Below are 22,493 nucleotides of genomic sequence, written 5' to 3' on the forward strand. Positions count from 1 at the left end.
ATGTACATGATATATGATTCAATTTAAGAACCCAGATATAGATCAATCATCTATGTTTTGTAATACTTCCTATGTATATATACATGTATTAGTTTGTGTTTTGTTCTATACTATTCATGTCCATGACTGTAGTATGGCTTAGTCTTATTTTAAATTACATTAAAAAATTGTCAAATATATGACTTGGAACCCCAACCCCCAAACAAACTCAAATATAAACTGCCCCCCCTCCCTTAATTGTCGAATGATCTATTAAAATCAAAATATAATTTGGGTGTCAAAAACTTTTATAAACTGGTAAAAAATGTTATTCTTAAAAAAATTACATTACATCTTGCATGATTGACAAATGATCTATTGAGATATGATCAGATCATATTTCTACCTTGGGATCAATAACTAGTATTCATTGACAAGTTAAAACTAGATACTGTCATTAGACAGTAATACCTGCACCATGTGTGTGCCCCTAAATAACACTGTTTTGTACCAGTTTAATTAAAAATGAAGGCTACATGCAAACTCCGGTAATACATTTAAAAATTATAATTTTCATAACTGAAGGATGAGATCCCTTCCCATATGATAATACACATCGCGACATGAGTAGCACTTTACGTGCAATTTGGGGTAGAACTGTTTGCAGAGAATTATCAGTTAATCAATAATCTTAACATTTTATGTCATAGGAAGTATAATGGTCTATATAATTATTACAAACAAAATTAAAAATTAAATTATGCCCCCTCCCTCTGGCGGTTGCCGGTTTTAGATTTGCTTCTGTGTGCCTAAATGAACATCATCGTGTGCACAGATTTAGAGAAGGGGTGGGAGTGAGGGGTCCAGACCCCCCTCCCCATGAAAATTCGTAAATTACCAAAAATACACCTTAAACCCCAATGCTCTTACAGACATGTAAACGCTCTAACCCATTGCGCTTTAATGTTAGGTAACATTATTTGGGGGGTAAATATTTAATCAATATTCAACATACTTTATTGTTTATCTCAATAGGAAGTATACATGTACATCACAATATGCAGGTGTCCTGCACCACCTTAAAGCTGTTATTTACCTAATAAAATAGTGCAAGTGGATTTGAAGAATAGGTCATAAAAATACATGCATGTTACATATGACTGATCTTTGTCTGAAGTTACGTACACAACACAGGTCTGCATGTCTCATTAGCGGGTACTAGTTTTACCCAGCTCTTCGATTAGATTGGTTCAAGTGTATACGTACATACATGGGTGTTGCTAAAACGCGGAACGGAAAACGGAACGGAAGGAAAACGGAAAATCTTATCTAATGTTATTTACCTCATAGATTTTTTAAGTATGCTAAAACGATATACTTTATGTACCTTTTTAAATTTTTTTGAAAGATTAGCAATATTAGATTATTTATTCAAGAATATTTATTTCCTCAAAATTAAAAGTACATGCATTGACCACTATATTCTGTCCCAAAATATCCTTGATTCACTTTTTGCTGTATATTTATATATACCTCAGGGTTCAAGCGATTCTCTTTTAGAAGCATTAAACATTCTCATTATTCTTTCTTTAAAACGTCCTCTCTAGCTTATCAGCTGGTATAAATACACGGCTAAAAATAAAGAACTCTACGGGGTTTTGCATTTTTTCAGTGTTGAAAAATTGTGCAAGGTCTTCTGAGTGACTTCCAAATGGAGAAAAAATGTCAACATTTTCCATTATAAATCGTCCAGATGTGCTGCATGAATATTTTGGGATCAACAGACTATAGTCCCAATATATAATCGGAAAATCAAACCAGGCAGCGTCTAGAGCTCTCTATTCGGATCATATGTATATATAGCTGCTGGAATAAACAACTGCATGCTTTGTAATGCAAACGTAAACAAAATTGCATTGCTAAAAATACTAGTTTCACAAATTACTAGTTTCACAAATTACCGGGTATTTTAATGTTTACTGTATTTTGATTTTTAATGTCGTCAGTCCTACGGTTTTTTTCTTCCATCTCAATGATACTGTATCGTCTGTATGATAAAAGATCGTCTAGAACACCAAAAATTCAATTTTGATGTAAGTATATCATGTACATCATATTTGAAAATAATATAAAAATACTCAAAACACGCATAAAACGCTTTCACTAACTGCGTACGTTACGATGATATGCCAGCAATACCATATAAGAGAAATACAGGTAACTCTCGATGGCTCGAACTTCGATCCCTCGAAGTTCTTGATCGCTCGAAGTGAGTCTAGGGTCCCGATTTTTTCCCCTATATAACTAAGCAAATTTACTCTTGATTTCTCGAACTCTTGATCTCTCGAAACCCTTGATCCCTCGAAGTCAAACTGAAGTCCCGTTATTCATAATCTATAGTTTTTTACCCTCGATACCTCGAAGTCGCCCTGTATCTCCAAGCGCTATACCTAATTAACACCTTGGTCATTTAAATTGCTCCAGGCGTTAGACGCGGGACCCGTGTCACGGGTTGTTTATTTAGGCGACACTTGTCCTGCAAGGTGATAATTGTTTGATGATTGCCCATACCGATACCTAATCTATAATCAACACCAACCGTTTTACGATAATTTGGAGACGCAATGAAAATGAGAAATTAATTGAGACGAAACGATGATATTGAGCCATTGTCAAATTTTAGAATTATAAAACTGTAAAAATTATGTTTAGCAGCATCATTGTCATTATAATGATTATTCCTGAACAAGTTCTTACAGCTGGTGAAGGACCCATACAGTGGGAACAATGGGTGGTACTCAGTTATCACATTTATGACATGTCGATCGTCTAGCAGTACAGTAGTACTGAGCAATCTGGTCTTAATATGATGCATAAAATAAATAATTATTATGAATTTATTTAATACTTGTTTTATTCAGTTTTAAAGAAAAACATCAATTTCTGTATATTTTACCGAAAAGAAAACGTTGTTTAAGCACGTGCGTAAGGTTAGCACTAAATAAATGGCTGAATCATAACATCCGGTAAGACTAATTTTAAAACCCGTCGGTCAACCTGGAAAATTCCGAACTCTTGAAAACTCGAACTCTTGAAACCTCGAAGTTTTTCCTCGGTCCCATGGACTTCGAGCTATCGAGAGTTACCTGTAAGTAAAAAGTTATAGCTAATTTGCTCGTTTAATCATGTTAATGTTTCACAATTCGTTTACATTTGATTTTTCCGTTTCGTACTCAACTAAAGCCGAATGAATACAATGCTATAATTGATAGACATTCATATGAATATTAATAAGATAGTAACATGTTGATAATCATTCATTAGATATAAATAAAAGATACAAAGTAAATCGTTTCTGGCCAGTCTATACCCTTTTTAAGCGATAAACGTGATGATATTTTCCATTCCGTTCCGTTTTCCGTTCCGCGTTTTAGCAACACCCATACATACATGTCTGTGTTTTCCGTATGCAGAAAAGGATTACGGTAGTTAAGATCAGCTAAAGGAATTCATTATTGTGTTTTAATTGGATTATCATTATGATGTTGACCAATTTAGGTAAGCATAATACATGTAGTAGGAGTAGCACATTGACAATATAATGAGATGCCAGCATGGGATTCCTGCCAGCATACATACACATGTATATAAGTTCTACTTTCACTTTCTAAATGTAATCTCCCTTTGACAGCATACTGTATCATCATCTTTTAATATTTAAATAAGCTTATCATCGTTACCTATCCTATCGCATTTGTAAAGTTTCTGTCATTTTAGTTGCCAAAGTTATTTTTTTCATTTGTCAGACTGCATGCACTGTTGAGTTGACCCCATATTGACCCTGTATAAACAATTTCTTATTACATTTGTGTATTACATATGTAAGTAAGTGTAGACACTTATATTTTTTATATGAGTTATAATAGGAAGGAAGGAGTATTTCTTTCTTAATGTATTATAATGCATCAAATACAATGTAGGTCATGACCTAATGGGACTTCTAAAGTCATTATGATGCATCAACTGGTGTAAAGTACATTAATGACCCCCAGCTGTTGTCTTTAACCCCCCCCCCCCCCCCCCGCCTTTATGAAATAGGAAATGATATGATACACTGTATATTTTGTTAACTTCTGAGATCTGAGATCCTCATCCCTAAACCGTTTAATTTATTTTTGCTTTTTGTGTCATTGCGCGTAAAATTGTATTGTAAGATTATGCCCCCTTGGAGACACCCTGACATTTTAGAACTAGAAATAATAATGTATTTCATCTTATTCATATGTTATACAGTAGTGTTTGATCCATGTGGGTAATTCCTAGCTTAATGATGTCACTGCTTTGTTTAGGAGACTTTACAATTGCCCCAAATAGGTGAACACACATGGCAGTGATGCATATAACATTTTGTTTATAAATCTTAAAAATTGAATTAAGCAATTTCCAAAATGTTAATGTGAATCACAAAAGAAAAAGCAATCAAGAAATGATTTAAAATTTGCTACTGTACACATGTAAGAATGTATTAAGAAGACTGAATCTTTATAAGCAGGTTAGATTGGGGGGATGAATGTGGAGTATAAACATTTATAATTTGAATCATTTATTGTTATTAATTTATCTTAACTTGTCAATGAATACTACTTATTGATCCAAAGGTAGAAATATGACCTCTGATCGTATCTCAATAGATCATTTGTCAATTATGCAAGGTGTAATGTAATTTTTTTTAAGAATAACATTTTTTACCAGTTTATATAAGTTTTTAGACACCCAAATTATATTTTGATTTTAATAGATCATTCGACAAGGGAGGGGGGGGGGGGAGAACAGTTTATATTTGAGTTTGTTTGGGAGTGGGGGTTCCAAGTCATATATTTGACAATTTTTTAATGTAATTTAAAATAAGACTAAGCCATACTACAGTCATGAACATGAATAGTATAGAACAAAACACAAACTAATACATGTACATGTATATATACATAGGAAGTATTACAAAACAGATGATTGATCTATATCTGGGTTCTTAAATTGAATCATATATCATGTACATATTATATTATTGTTTCTTTGTTCAAGGCATTTAAGATGGTATGTACATTTGTAGGTCATGATCTCAAGTGCTCTTCCTGAAATTATCAAATATCATAAAAACCATTGAGATCCCCACCTTAATCCAAAGATATTATTCCTCCTTAGGTCATGCAGGCGCATCAGATCATTATGGCATGTAAGTCATGACCCTAAGGGGTCATCCTGACCCCCTTAGAATCAGAAATTGTCAATTATCTTTAAATTATTGATGTTTGATGATCCTATCTCTATTTAATCTTTATTAATTATTTAGTCTCCTGAATGAAGTTTGGAGACTTATTGTTTTTGTACGATTCTTAATACATGTATTATTATTCTTCATCTTCTTTCCCGCTCTGAACTTGTTTCTCAGAGATGGCTGAACATAATTGTACAAAACTCTAGGATATGATAGGCCTGCAAATCTAGTTGTGCCACTTGGTTTGATTTTTCTCATTTTGGGTTAGACAACCACTTTTCGGGGGGGGGGGGGGGGGGGGGTGTCAAAAGGGTGTGGGGTCTAACATTGAACCTTGTAGGAAGAATCGTAGACTCTATTGTAAATGATAACTTGAAAACGGACAAAGATAATAATAAAGGGTTTTCATAACCATATATTGGTTGTTACTAGCAATATATAGGGTTTATTAGATCTGACTAGGGTCATCCCCACCCCCCAGGAATTTGAAATTACCATATATCTCAGAAACTGTTATAAGCATGACCCCTAAACCATATATATCCATGTTTCTGATGTCAAGGGGCATCAAATGTTATTTAGGTCATGGGCCCTGTGAGTGGTCCTGACCCCCTCAAACAGCAAGTCCCTTAATATCTTCAAAACAGTTGAGATCCCCACCCTTAAACCATATATATTCTTGTTCCTTGTGTCAAGGGGCATCAAACGGTATGTAGGTCATGGGCCCCGGGGGTGGTCAGGACCCCCCTTGAACAGGAAGTGCACGAATATCTCGAAAACGGTTGAGATCCCAAACCCTTAACCATATATATTCTTGATCCTTAAAGGCATCAAAAGGTATGTACCGGTAGGTAATGGGCCTCAGGGTTAAATTTAATTTTTCAAAACCGTAATGCACATCTATGGAACAGTTCCTATCATATCCCAAGATATGATGTGTCTATCAGGAGTTCAAGGATCTATGTTTTTTGAAGTGATAAACGTCATTTTTCTGCTACTTTTTGACTCCCTGGATGAAATTCAAATTTTTAAAACTTTACTGCACATCTATAGAACAGTTCCTATCATATCCCAAGATATGATTGTCTATCCATTAAATCATAAGACGAACTCTTGGATCTATGTTTTTTTTAGTGATAAACGTCAATTTTCTGCTACTATTTGACTCCCTGGATGAAATTTAAATTTTTTAAAAACCTTATTGCACATCTATAGGACAGCCCCAATTATATCCCAAGAGATGACGTAGCTACTCCAAAAGTTGTAAGAGGAGTTCTGGGGACCATATGTTTTTTGCAAAAAAACGTCATTTTTTGTTGCCCACTGATCCCCTTAATAAAAAAAAATTCTGGAACCTGATCACGCGTCAATATGACACCCCCAATCATATTCTAGAAGATCATTTGGCTACTGCCAAAAAAAAGACGTTTTTGAAACCAGATTTTTGTAAAAAAAAAAAACCAAAAAACGTCATTTTTCAGCCATTAAATGACCCCCAGGACAAAATTGAAAATTCCGAAACCTTATTGCGCATCTATAGGATACCCTAAAACATATTCAAAAGATGATTTGTCTACTGTTGAAAATGTAGGAGGAGTTCGAGAAAAAAGTGTTTTATTTGAAAAAACGTCATTTTTTACTAAATATTTGACCCCTAGGATTAACAGAGAATTTTTGAAACCTTTTTACAAAACAACATGATACCCCAAATCAAACTCCAAGAGTTCAGTTTGCTGGTTTATAAGATGTAAGAGCAGTTTGAGAAAGTAAAACGTGACAGACGGACGGACGGACGGACGAACGGACGGAACAGGGTAACAACAATATACCCGAACTTTCTTTAGAAAGTGCGGGTATAATTAATAACAATAAATGATTCAAATTATAAATGTTTATACATGTACTCCACATTCACCCCCCCCCCCCCCCCAATCTAACTTGGTTCTAAAGATTCAGTCTTCTTAATACATTCTTATATGTGTGCTTAATATGCAGTAGCAAATTTTAAATCATTTCTTGATTGCTTTTTCTCTCCTGATGCACATTAAAATTTTGGAAATTGCTAAATTAAATTTTTAAGATTTATAAACAAAATGTTATATGCATGTGTATTCGCCTATTTGGGGCAATTGTAAAGTCTCCTAAACAAAGCAGTGACATCATTAGGCTAGGAATTACCCACATGGATCAAACACTACTGTAACATATGAATAAGATAGTATACTTTATTATTTCTAGTTCTAGAATGTCAGGGTGCCTCCAAGGGGGCATACTCTATATACAATTTTATGCTCAATGACACAAAGAGCAAGAATAAATTATATGGTTTAGGGATGAGGATCTCAGATCTCAGAAGTTAACAAAATATACAGTATATCATCATTTCCTATTTCATAAAGGCGGGGGGGGGGGGGGGGTTAAAGACAAAAGCTGGGGGTCATTAATGTACTTTACACCATTTGATGCATCATAATGACATTAGAAGATATTTTGTATTTTCCTGATCGCTTCATGACCAGAACAGTCCAATAAGGTCATTACCTACATTGTATTTGATGCATTATAATACATTAAGAAAGAAATACTCCTTCCTTCCTATTATAACTCATTTAAAAATGATAAGTGTCTAGTACACTTACTTACATGTAATACACAAATTTAATAAGAAATTGTTTATACAGGGTCAATATGGGGTCAACTCAATAGTGCAAGTCTGACAAATGACAAAAATAACTTTTGCAACTAAAATGACAGAAACTTTACAAATGCGATAGGATAGGTAACGATGAAAAGCTTATTTAAATATTAAAAGATGATGATACAGTATGCTGTCAAAGGGAGATCACATTTAGAAAGTGAAAGTAGAACTTATGTATGCTAGCATCTCATTATATTGTGCTACTGCTACTACATGTATTATGCTTACCTATATTGGTCAACATCATAATGATAATCTAATTGAAACACAATAATGAATTCCTTTAGTTGATCTTAACTAATCCTTTTCTGCAAATGGAAACACAGACATGTATGTATACACGTGAACCCATCTAATCGGAGAGCTGGGTAAAACTAGTACCCGCTAAACAGACATGCAGACCTGTGTTGTGTACGTAACTTCAGGCAAAGATCAGTTATTTGTAACATGCATGTATTTTTATGACCTATTCTTCAAATCCACTTGCACTATAAACTATAAAGTATATTAAATATTAATTAAATATTTACCCCCCAAATAATGTTACCTAACATTGAAGCGCAATGGGTTAGAGCGTTTACATGTCTGTAAGAGCATTGGGGTCCAAGGTGTATTTTTGGTAATTTTACAATTGATATAAATGAATTTTCATGGGGGGGGGGGGTCTGGACCCCTCACTCCGACCCCTTCTCTAAATCTGTGCACACGATGGTGTACATGAAGGCACACAGAAGCAAATCTAAAACCGGCAACCGCCACGGGGAGGGGGCATAATTTAATTTTTAATTTTGTTTGTAATAATTTTATAGACCGTTATACTTTCTATGACATGAAATGTTAAGATTATTAATTAACTGAAAATTCACTGCAAACAGTTCAACCCCAAATTGCACATAAAGTGCTGCTCATTTGTATTATCATATGGGAAGGGATCTCATCCTTCAGTTATGAAAATTATGATTTTTAAATGTATTACCGGAGCTTGCATGTGGCCTTCATTTTTAATTAAACTGGTACAAAACAGTGTTATTTTTTTGTTATTAGGGTTATCCAAACATTTCAAACTTTATGTAGTTGCTCATTAAAAGTTATGGTACCAATTGACCCTGTGCCAAAAACTCCCAGAACTTACAGAGTTATTGCCCTTTGAGAAGAAAATACTTGTTATCGCTTTTCCTCTAGTCTAGGAGATAGAGACTTGGAACTTTTACCAATGTCTTTAGTACAATTAGAGGGTTTTCCAATCAATTCATACCGAAAGGATCTGAGGCCCCCTTCTAGTAGTTATCGCCCCTGAAAGAATTTAAATTTCCATAAAATCACTTCCAACTTTTTTATTACTGATCATAGAGACTTCGGACCACTTGGGATGGAAGCGTCTACCTTGGTCGAACAAAATGACATGAAGGTCAAAGGTCAATTGGAAATCTGTTAATTAACGAATTTTTAGATCTCTTTTGTTTAGAACGCTAAAGAATTTTTTTTCATGGATGCAGTAGGACACCGTAAAATATTGAAAAATATAGCCCCTTGGCTCACACTTACCGAATAATTACGAAGTTATTGCCCCTTTTATACTAAATAATTGTTATCACTACTCAATTGACACCATAGGAGATAGAGACTTGGAACTTTTACCAATGTCTTCAGTACAGTTAGAGAGTTTTCCAATCTATTCATACCAAAAGGATCTGAGGCCCACTTCTAGCAGTTATTGCCCCTGAGAGTTTTGAACTTCGTTAAAATCACTTCCAACTTTTTACTATTTATCACAGAGACTTATGATCACTTGGAATAGAGGCGTCTACCCTGACCGAACAAAATGACATAAAGATCAAAGGTCAAGGTCATTTGGAAAGCTGTTAATAAATGAATTTTCATGTTTTGAAATACAGAATTATAGAAAGGGTTTCAAAAGCTTGCTGGATTGCGCAATAAGGTATTCAATTGAGTCAGCCAGGTATCACATCAAGTCCTGTGGTTACTCAAGTGGAACTGGTTTTTACAGTGAACCCATTTATTTTCACCCCTGCGAATGTTATTGTCATTTAAATTCTAGACCACGTGGTTTTATTTGACCCTTTCAGTTTCGCACTAAAAATCGTGCCTCGTGTTTATAGTCTAGTTCATAGAATCTAGGTACTATTGTAGTCAATTATTAAATCTAGAGGTTTATTGATTTTAAACTTGATCTTCATTAATAGGTGGATAAAATGTGTTCTAGAAATAAATGTAAAAATACAAAAAAATAGTTTTTGTCTGCTGTTGCAACAATTAACATGAAAAGTAGAGATCCCCCTTGAGGATTAGTTTTCGATCCGCTCCTGAACTAGAAATAGCATCAATAGTGAAACAGACTATACTATTTTATGCAGAATGTTCCTTGAAAATGACTCGATATACTAAGTTTTTATGTAAAACAGACATCCATTATTTTTTTTAAAACATGGTATTGCACACCACAAGCATCAAACATGGATATGAATTTATTAAGCCACGCAATTTTTATATTTTCAACCACTCAACACGTGGTTGAACACGAACGATAACTCTGTTCTGAATATTATCGTTTAATATAAAAACCGCTAAATGGTGAAATAAGACAAAAATAATAAAAGAGTTTCATGTTTTAACAAAAACCAAAGTAGGATACGATATGAAAAACGACCAGTACTTTTGTATTTTGAGAATATCATCCGAACACTTATACTTCCACTCGAAATTTCACAGGAACTGAACAAATCTTGGTGAAGTCTCGTGAACTTTCATTCGAGCACCTCTGGAATATTACATACTTAGCAACGATAAAGAAAACATTCCGAACACATTTGCAGGGGTGTACAAAGACAGCTAGCCTCTAGAACACTCTCTTCTATTGTTAGGTTTACTGTTTATATGATTGTGTAAAGAATATTCACTAGGCTCAGTTTTGTTCATAGTAAGTGGGAAAAATCAGAAAAGTCCTTTAATAAATGTTTACGATATATACAACATATACATTCTTAAAGAAATTGCTTGAAAAAAAAAACTCTCTTTAAAAATCATTTATCATTTTATGGCGTAGTGGTTTCCCCATTTTATAGTACAACATGTATCATAGGTATGATAATTTTTGTATACCTTATAGAGCAATCTAGCAATTCATTAAAAATAGCAAGGTGGAAAGACCTCTAATTGTTCGAGAGCAATTAGCCTACTAGTTATGTATCTTATTCGCCTATGTTCTTAATTAATTTGTTACAGAGGAGAAACTCACTATTTTAATACAGTGTCTATACTTCTTATGGCTAAACTTTCCAATTCATTAAGGGAAAATTCCTGGTAAATGATGAAATCGAAATAGCATGGTAGTATTCACGTCCTCATTGAAGTTCTTAAGTTTCACATAATTCTGTGCAGCAATGTAAAATAAGTTTAGCTGAGAAACTGGACAGTATTTTTGGTGTATCAAATAATGTTAAAAATAAGTGAAAATGGACAAAATTTCAGAAAAAATAATTGATTCAATAATAATTTCCTATTTCAGTGCACAGCAACATTGTTTCTTTCTTACGTACAAAGTTTCCTAAAAAAAAATCTGCATCAGTTTTAGAGGAGTTTGGCAAACAGACTGTTCAGTACTTTATTTATAATACTATTAGCTAAATTTCTAAGTTAATTCTTAATTTCCAAATCAGAATTTCCTAGTTCTATGGAAATATACATATTTTGTCCTATTTTTCTACAAAGTTTCACAAATTCATGTTCAGCTGTTTTAGAGGAGTTACCCTGTCAAAAGACAAGAGGTTTGACGGACTGAATGACTAATGGACATGCCAAAAACCTTTTACCCCTGCTAATTGCTAAAATTGATAAAACAATAGGTAATTGAATAAATTTTGAGAATTAATGAGCTTTACAATGTATTTGAAAGCAGTTTCAAAGAGCAAATATAAATGTCAACGATTTTATATTGATTAAAACTAATATTGCACCATATTATTTAATTTATCCATATATACTAGACATTTTCTGCTTTTCAAAGAGCTGACTTAATTACATTTTTAGGAATAATGTCATACGACATGATAGCCACAGGAAACAGATGGTGGAACAAGGCTTCACCGATCGTCAAAAAAGACTATGGACAAGAATGTTTTTATATCAAATTCAAACAAAAAAGTAAGAATACATATGTAACAGTGTAATAAGTTGTTTTTTAACAATCCCCTGTATCTTCCTATGTATAAAATTGAACCCCTTCCCCAACTGTGTAATATAATCTTATTTCCCTCATTTAATTCTTGTGTAAAAATTTAAATACCTGTGTGGTTCCCGCCACACCCCGAAATCATGATTTAAATAAATTTGCAAACTAGTGATAAACATTGTCAAATAAGATTAAAATGAAGGAAAACACAAATTTCTGCCAGTAAATATGATGTTTTGACAGTGTTTTCATACTACTGGCCATTGAACAAAAAATCGCTTATCCACAATATTTGTTTTTATAAGTGTGTTACATGAAACAAAACAGATTTACTCATCGATTCACATTCATTTTTTGCTTAAATATAATCAATTGCTTGCATCAAATCATAAATATCTTCTTGCTAGACCAGCGAAATTTAGAAATATTCCTATTTTAAGACCACCCTTTGAGAAGATCACCGTTTTGATTTTTTTTTTTTTTTAAATTTTAACATTTCGACACTCCACTTTCCAGTTTGTTCAGTTTGTCTTGTAACGCTGTTACATAGTTTAACGATTATTTAGCTTTAATTTTTTTTGACAATTTTGAGGTGTTCAAACAAATATTAGCACCTTTACCTCCGGTATACAAGATATGAAGAAACCAATTATCCCTAAATTAAAGCTCTTAACGATGTTTGAAAATGTTGAATTATGAACGTTCTTCGTTCTTGTTGCTGCTATTTCCGATCGGGTTCGGTATTTTGGACTACTCATTAATGTATAAACTTTCAGAAAATTACAAATATCTCCATGAAATAAATCTAATTATTCCATTAAAATTAATGATTACCTTTAACCTATCAAATATTTACATCGCAACGTATTGTATTGTATTGTTTATTGGTCAACAGATGTACAGCTCATAGACATATACAATTAATATACACATGTTACAATACATATACTGGTCACTTGAAAAAGGTAAGTTTATACATGAAGTTTTCTGATTACAAAAGCATTCTTAATATATTTACCTAAATTGCACAAATCTTTTACATTTTGTGTTGACAATAATAGAAATAATATAAGACAGATGGTTTAATATAATAAAACTTCTTAAGGAATTTTTCTCTTAAGTTACAGTAATAGGGACATTTCAAAATAAAATGATATTCATCTTCTATATCTAAAGCACATAGAGGACATAAACGTCTTTGTAATGAAACATTGTTATATCTGCCAGTTTCGATGGTAAGACAATGGGATGATAATCTTATTTTACATATAAGTTTCTTATATTGTAAAGGAATTCTTTTTGTTAGATATGACTGCAAGGTACAATGATCAACTAAATATTTATAGATTGTACATTTCGAAGAGGCATTTATGTCAGCTAGTAGAGACTGTTTAAAGTTATCAAAAATACGTTGCTTGGCGATTGTTAAAATAATTTCTGGCTTTTCAAAAAATTGGTTTTCCCATAAGTTCATTAGCCCAATACTTGTTAACATGTTCTTGATCTCTGCAGCCCAGTTTTTACATTTGTTTTTACCTAAAGTTTCATTATACATATTAACATAACATGAATTCATAATGCAGTTTTTTGATGATAAAAGTTTCATCCAGTATCTTAAAATACGTATTTTTCTGATACATATGCAGAGGCATTCTGCCCAATTCACAATAAATAACTGCATTAGATGTGCCCCTTTTAACATTAAGTATGTTTCCAATAATTAAGATGATTTTTTTCTATATCTGGGGATGAATGAAAGCCCCAGACTTCACAACCGTAGTAAGCAATGCTTCCTACATAAGTGTCAAAAAGGGACAAAAAGCGTAGTAAAATTAAGACTCATATTACAACATTTTCATTTCAGTGCAAAAAGCGCTTTCATACATTGTAATGACAATTGTTTTTGCGTAACATGAAATTTGCCATTGTAATTCAACAAAAGTCCGAGATAACAAAAACTGTTCACTACTTCAATTTGTTTACACTTATAAAACCACACATCTTCTGTTCGTAAAACTTCCCCATTTCTGAAAACCATTATTTTTGTTTTGTTTACATTAAACGTTAACGACCATTTCTCTGTATAATTTTATAAAGTATTCAACATCGACAGCAGCAGACTGAGAAAAAATAACCATGTCGTCTGCGTACATCAGTAAAAATAAGGATAGCTCTTGTAATTCAATTGGAGTATTTCCATTGCTTAAAAATTCCATTTCGCAATCATTGACATAGAGGGTAAAAAGGAGAGGGGAAATTATTTCCCCTTGTAAAACACCAAGATTATTCACAAAAAATCTGATAACTTACCATCTAATAAAACACAAGACTTAATATTATTATAAAGTGAACGTAAAATCCTCAGATTCCATACATTGAAATTTTTTTCCACATTTGAACCCTATCCACTGTGTCAAAGGCACGCTTGAAATCTACGAAGCCGCAAAACAATCTACATTTTTTCGGGAGATATTTGTTCACGATTGTTTGTAATGCAAAAATGGCATCAACAGTACTATGAAATGGTCTAAACCCGAACTGCGTCTGTGATAACATCATTTCTCTCGGCCCATGACATAAATCTCTTATTCAAAATTGAAGTAAAAAGTTTTGACATACAACTAATTAATCTTTAATTGGCAGGATCAGTTGTCCCACCCTTTTATATATTGGTACAATAAGAGACTCACACAGTATGTGTGGAAAATGACCTGTTGTAAACATAGCGTTAAAAATTGTGTGTACAAAAGGTACCAAAATGTCCTTGAATTCAATGAAATATTCATTAATTATACCATCCAGTCCATGACTTTTACCTGGTTTTAAAGTCTTTAAAGCATCTTCAATTTCATTTAAAGATATGTCACTTTCTAATTCTTAAAAAATTACCTCTTTTTCAACTTCGACCATGTCATTTCCCACAGCTGTATGATTAATACAAGCAAGGGATTTGAAATGTGTAAATCCACAAGTGAAACATTTACTTTGTTAACTTTTCTCCTACTAAATTTCGAAAAAAATACTTAAGGATTAGATTTCCTTATTGTTTCTAATTAATTACCTTCTTCATTAAGATATTTTCTCTTGTTCCGGGGTTCAGCCTTCTATACTAATTTGCATGCGTATTTACTGTAAACAAAACATATGCAGCCATTCAAGTGTATTATCAAAAAGATCATATAGGAAATTGCATACTCAAGTATTTTGCAGAAATGCCTGGTAAGGTACCCTAAAATTTTGCAAGAAAGCTTGTCATAGTAGTTGTAGACCATTAACAAATTCCTGGAAAAAGTTATATGAAATCGAGGAACGTGTCGTCTGACCTTAAAATGAACCGAAATTGGTAAACCATCAATAAATTATTGAGAAATTGATTATGTGTTCCGTTTAGAGAGTCCCTTTTACCTCGTATACCTTGATGACCGTAGTCGGACGAAGATCTTGTAGTTTTTCTGCACGTGTCAATTACTGTCAATCAAAGTCCATGTGGTAGAAATAAACGATAAAAGATTATTCCGGTTTGTACGACCCTTAAATTTCCGGAAGCACATAATTACGCTAATTAGGTATGCGAAAGGGATTTTTATGCATTTCAACTATTACAATCAACGTTATTTCTTATTTCCTAACGATACAATGGGTAAATCTGAAGTCATTCACACAAAATTAAAGTCATTTGTTTTCAGCTGTACTGTCTCTTTAAGAAAAATGTGTCCATTTTTTTAATACGATTTACTGATTACAAATTTTGTACTCGTAACCGGTTACCATCGTTCCGACCGATGAATCGGTTTACTGGTGAGCAATTGCCATCCCCTGTATTTATTGAACGAAAACTATTTTGAGAGGAAATCTTTTAAAAGTGCTAAAGGTTGCACTAAAGTATTAAATTTTACTATATATTCTTACCAAAATTGCACAACTTTACATACAGATTAAAATTTCAAAACGAACTTCTGGATAAAAAATCCTCTTGACACCGTTTTAAACAACGCTTCATTTACAATTTTCTAGTAAAATACACAAGGCGTGAGACTTTGCTTACCTCGAAGTTACACATGTGCATGAAAATCAAGCCCGGGCCTTTTCATCCCCCTCGGAAAAAACACGCATCAAAAATTCTAATGACCTCGCATTATTACAAAACTGGGATAGTTAGACCTCTTACACACTGTTTTTCATCTCATAAAAAAATCAGCTCCTGTCTCGAGCCCAAAATTCAAAGGAAAACTCGGGAATTATTTTGCCTCAGCCATGTTTTGACGTGAACCTTCAGTGAAATACTGTAGTGACACCTGCAAAACAAGCCCCAGATATATATATATATATATATATATATATATTGTACGTACTAAGTCATCAGTTCCGAGGAAGAATGATGCAGATCCAGAACTTTATAAAATCGACAGTATTTTCTGCGCACCCCTCCTGTCCATATTGCAACGCGGTTTAGAACAGGTGTCTCAATTTAAAAAAAACTGCATACCCCAGTGGTAGAGTTGTCCAACAAATCAACATCGTCGAGGTCTACACAATTAGAAAAGTATCGGACTGAAACGCGAGTTATCTAACTCGACCAAAAAATGATTGACAGCTACACGTACTTATGATGGAACTATCTAGAATAAAATACGGTATGCATTTTAAAAATGTTATACTTATAGAATGTGTTTAAAATCATTCATCAATGCTTCTTCATTTAAATTGATAAGTATGCTTTCTTTCTTTCTTTCTTTTTTTTTCTTTTTTTTTATTTAGTCTTGAAGAAGTTTTGAAACTTTTCTATTTAATTTACGAAAACTGCATACCGGGTAAATTAAATTGATGAAATGCTTTTAGTAGGGATTAACCGGGTACTCGATCGAACGTCCGAGTATCGAATACTAAAATCAGTACTCGGTTACTCGGATGTATATTTTTCTAAGTTTATTTAATAATGCATTAAAACATCGGTTTTAAAACTTAAAATGTCCATTGCACTTGTACATACAGTAATTAGGATTTCCTACGCCTCGTAATATGCTAAATGACCGTTATCGCCTGTGGCAGTGTTTATATAGTAATTATCGTGACCAAGCACCTGTTACCTAGCTTTTCTCACCTTTGGCTGTCTTCTACCCTTATTTTTGGCTTCAGTTTCAGTTTCAGTTTATTTTCACTCAACACCATATAATGGTACAAGAGGTACATAAGAAGAGCAAACATATTTACATATATACAATATAGTTGTAAAGTTCAAGAAAGTAAGTGGGGTGAACGAACAATATGATTAATTTTTGAAATAAAGAAACACAGTTTTCTTAATGTGATATAATCGACTGAAGACATGATTTCATAACTTTTTAGTGTTAGGAGAAGAACAGTAATATGTATCTAAAAACTGACTTCGTAATTTACTTAATGCCTTGCATTCTAATATAACATGAAATTCATCACCAATTTTGTTACAATTACACAAATTACAATAACGTTTACTTCTTTCAACAATACCCCACCTTCCTATTTCAACCGGAAGATGATGATTTGTAGTTCTAAACTTAACTAATATTTTTCTTAATTTACTGAGTAAGTAGCGTTCACATTCAAAATTTGTTTTATAAATTCTATATGTAACACCCTTAGTCGATTCCTGAATATCGTTATGCCATTTTTGTAAAAATTGATCTCTTAACCTTTGGTTAATAGTTCTCTTAATCCAACTGGATTTATAATGGTACGATTCATGATCACACCATAAATTTGAAAGCCCACATTTATCTAAAACATTTTTTAAAGAGCATAGCCATGGATTTAATATTTGTCCCTTATCAAAAAGAATACGTACATACATATATATGATTTTGCTTAACTTGTTTTCACTGTTATTGATTATGTTGGCCCAGAATGAAATCATTCTAGTAAAAATGGTTATATACAGAGGAAATCGTCCAGTTTCACCATATACCATGTAACTAGGTGTACAACTTTTCAGATTAAGTATATGTTTCAGATATTTTAAATGGACACGTTCAATAATCTCAATATTTTCATAACCCCAAACTTCGCATGCATACAATAAAACTGGTACAACAATTTTATCAAATAAATCTAATTGACACTCAATAGGTAAATTAAAAGTTCTTATCTTCCTTATAACTCCATACATTGATTTCTGTGCTTGCTCACATAGCCGTTTTTTTGCTTTGAAAAATGAACCTGTTCTTGAGAAAATTACACCGAGATAATTAAATTCCTTAACTATTTCAATAGGTAAACCATAATATGAAAAGACATATTTGGGTTGACGACCTTTAGAAAATACAACAATTTTTGTTTTACAAATATTAACAGTAAGTTTCCACGTATCAAAGTATCTATAGAATTCATTAAGGGCAAATTGTAAGTCGTTTGCAGACTCAGCTAAAATAACAGTATCGTCTGCATAAAACAGGATAAACATTTTTAAATATAAAAATAGTTCCTTTTCAATTCCCTCAGTAATTGTAGACAGTCCAGTTATGTTTTTATCTAACAAATAATCTTCTAGATCATTTATATACAAGGAAAACAAGAATGGAGATAAACTTTCTCCTTGTCGTACACCGACATTACAAGTAAAAAGATCAGATGAAAAACCATTAATACATATTTTTGATTTTATACCTTTGTACATGTTTTTTATGTATGTAAAACATTTACCATTTATTCCACTTTTAAGAAGTTTGTACCAGAGCCCATCCCTCCATACTGTATCAAAAGCTTGTTTGAAATCTACAAATGCACAGAATAATTTCTTTTTACTGTTGATCAGTGTGTGTGTTAAAAACTGCAGAACTAGAATATTGTCAAGTGTGGAAAACCCTTTCCTAAATCCCGCCTGACTTTCTTTAATAAGTGAAATATCATCTGCAAAATGTTCAATGCGTGTTCCTAAAATATTAGTAAATACGTTCCCTAAGCAACTTAAATAAAGTGATTGGTCTATAATTTTCTGGATTAGATGGGTCACCCTTATTTTTATATATTGGTCTAATAATGCCTATTAACCATTCCTCTGGGACAATACCAGTATCAAAAATAATGTTGAACAAGTTTTCATACAGTGGTAAAAAATTCGATATAGTAGTTTTAATGTGTTCGTTCATAACATTGTCATAGCCAGGGGCTTTGTTGTTTTTTAAACTAATAATTGAATTCACAATCTCTTCCCTAGTGATAGGGCTATTAAGTAATTCATTCACCGTATCCGATTGATCAATAATATTATCACATGTTTCAGCGCCTTCATTTTCATTCAATATTTTAAAAAAGTTATACAATGTATCAATATCCGCAGAACATTTTTTTGTCTTATTTGAATTGTTAAGAATGTTCCAGTATTCTCTAGTATTCGACGCACATAGATTCTGCAATTTATTTGATAAGTCCTTTCTGTATTTCTTTAAGGATTCGTCCATAACTGTTTTATAATGTTTACTTGTTAACTTTAAGGTGGCCTTAAATTCTGTAGATTGATTGCGGCTGTGCATACGCTTCGCTAAATGAAATTTCTTCCTTGCTGTCTTACATTTGGAGTTAAACCATGGTTTATCCTTAGAATTTACAGGAGCACTATGTTTTTTCCCAAAAGATTGTTCTGCCGTTGTAATGAATAATTTACACAATTTTGTCATCACCGTTTTAATATTTTCCTCATTCACGGTATTTGATGTCTTTAAATGTAATAGTTCGTCAGTGATCCTTTCGACGGTGGAGTGATCTAACTTTTCACGGAAAACGTCTGCATTGTTTGCTGACCAAAGTTTCACAGTTGGTTGGTTTTTCGCAGGTAAAGAATTAACAATTGAAGCGGTGACATTTGTCATGATAGAAAAAGATATAGGCTTATGTACATCAGAAAATAAATTACAAAAGTCTAGAACTTGAAAATTACATAGATACTGAAACAGCTCTAGACTACATAAAACATAATCTACGGTACTACTGTTTTTGCACGTGAGTGCACCAACACCAATATCATTACCATCTCGACCATTTGCAATAAAAAAATTGTTATTTTTACAGGAGTCTATCATCTTATAACCAAAATTATTACATACAGTATCCATGGCAGCTCTAGATATAGGGATTCCTAAAGTTTCAAAATAAGAGGCGCAATCAATGTTTTCAGTAACAACATTACGTTGATTTACATTTGTTAAAAAATCACCAGGTTCAACAAAATCACCAAGACGACCAACTCGGGAGTTAAAATCTCCCATGAAACAAAAATAATTCGAGTCTTTAGAGAAATTAAAAAGCTCTTGTTCTATTTCCATAAAACTGTCATTAGATGAATATTTGCTAGCCTCTGGAGGTATGTAAACAACTCCACAGATTACATCTTTATCAATGCTGAATAAAACCTTGCTTATCTTTAGCCACATAATAAATTTACAGTCAGTATCTATTACATTTATATGTTTCGTAATATTGTCTTTGATAGCTACGATTATCCCGCCCGATCTAATGTTTGAGAGTTTGTGTCTATTTTTCATATAGGTTACAAAGCATTTACCATAATAATATCTAGGTCAAGTTATTTGCAGTTGCAGAGGATGCATATATTGAAATGAAAGTTGGTATACACATTTACCATAATAATATCTAGGTCAAGTTATTTGTTATATGCCGCCACCGACTTCAAAGGTCTGGAAATATTTTAAAAGAACTGAAGATTCAAAAAACGTAAAATGTCAGCTGTGCGAAGTAACCTTATCGTATACGTGGGAACGACAAACATGTTAATACAGTTATCAATGTACAATGAATGAAACAATTACTTATTTTTACTGTTAGTTAAATTGCTTGATATACGGGTAGAATTCCTGGTGGTCACTTATCATGACAGGGATTATTCACGTGCCTCATACACAGGCACTTGTTTCTGAGAAAAAAATTTACCCTATAGTATAATAATAACACAAGGTATCTAACTGTGCATTATATATATATATATATATATATATATATATATATATATATATATATATATATATATATATATATATATATATATAATGCACAGTTATACTAAGGTTAGAAATACGTTTGGGGTTTTTTTTTCAGTAACTGTAGAGTCAAACTGTGAATAGTGTGTTGTGTGTACATGTGAATACAAAATTCAAGACATGTAATGTAAATTAATATTTACACCAACTCAATCAATTCAAAAGATGCAATTCGACTATATTATTTCTTTAGAGGAGTGGACTGGCATGGCCTTTATTCATGTATGAAGGCTATATCATGTAATCTTTAAGACGAACAGACTAACATACTTGTGTAAGCATTCCCGATTTTATAAATTTTTATACTCCTAAATTATTAATTTTCATTTTTATTAATTTTAGTTAATGTTTATGGGGAAAGGTTAGACGTTTTAAGCAATACACAGATATTTAAATGTTTACGGTTAAGAATGGACTATATACGTTTTATGAAGAGGCTTAAGTTTGACTAGTCAAAAACTGATGGCTTATAAATCAGAAGTTGTTTTTGATTAAGTGCTTGTACAATATATTAGCAATAAATATATAAGGATAAAGTGGTATTCGTCTCCAATTTCATATAGATATATATAAAAAAAAAATATAAATAAGGGTCAGAAATCTGATAATCCTGCTATAGCGACAGTGCTCTATCAACTGGAATAGTAAAAGTGGACTACAAGGTTTTAGTAGTCCTTATGGGTTCATAATTAGGTGAAAGTTCATAGGCTATACATAGTATCTTAATAAAACATACTTACTCTTTCATAACTATTTTTCCCACTCAACTAAAACATTAGAGAGAGAGAGAGGGGGGGGGGGCTTGTGTACAAGGTGTGCTTCACGTCGTCTTCAAATAGGAGTCAGATGGCATTTGATCACCTGAAAATAAAGCTAAGGTTTTTTGTGAGGATGGTGTGCATTTGAATGAGACTCAGGGCTACCCTAAGTATTACAACAGTGTCAGAGCATCATTGGTTTCAGGACTTAATAGTCTATAGCTTCATTAGCTTGTGGACAATGAAAGCTCAGTGTCTATAGCTGGCGAAAAAATAGTATATACATGTAAACTGTCACAAACTTAAAGGGTTCAAATATATAAGTTTAGATTTATAGTTGATATTCGCAGTTTGTTCAATACAACATGCACTGAACATACGTATCATGCCGAGTAGGGTTAAATTGTAGTGACTTTAATCATATTGTTCATGTTGTTGATACAAACTTTTTACTATCGCTAGGACTCAGGTGTTTTGCATGGTCCATTGCCATAGGCTTGAGTGTAGGATAGTTGTTTTGGCCAGTATCTGTATGTACTAAAATATATGATGAACGGTTTAGCTC

At 32.7% G+C, this 22,493-nt stretch overlaps 1 protein-coding gene across 2 annotated transcripts in view; it reads left to right on the forward strand.

The window, feature by feature from the left end:
- LOC128191713 (11-beta-hydroxysteroid dehydrogenase type 2-like) overlaps positions 1–22,493 on the forward strand; it is a 111,885-nt gene that overhangs the window by 43,943 nt on the left and 45,449 nt on the right. For both annotated transcript variants that reach the window (XM_052863931.1, XM_052863930.1), the window contains exon 6: positions 12,000–12,113. In XM_052863931.1, coding sequence (XP_052719891.1) covers positions 12,000–12,113 — 114 coding nt within the window. The remainder of the gene's footprint in view (positions 1–11,999; positions 12,114–22,493) is intronic.

The sequence above is a fragment of the Crassostrea angulata genome, chromosome 7 (genome assembly GCF_025612915.1).
Source record: "Crassostrea angulata isolate pt1a10 chromosome 7, ASM2561291v2, whole genome shotgun sequence".
NCBI classification, from domain to species: Eukaryota; Metazoa; Mollusca; class Bivalvia; order Ostreida; family Ostreidae; genus Magallana; species Magallana angulata.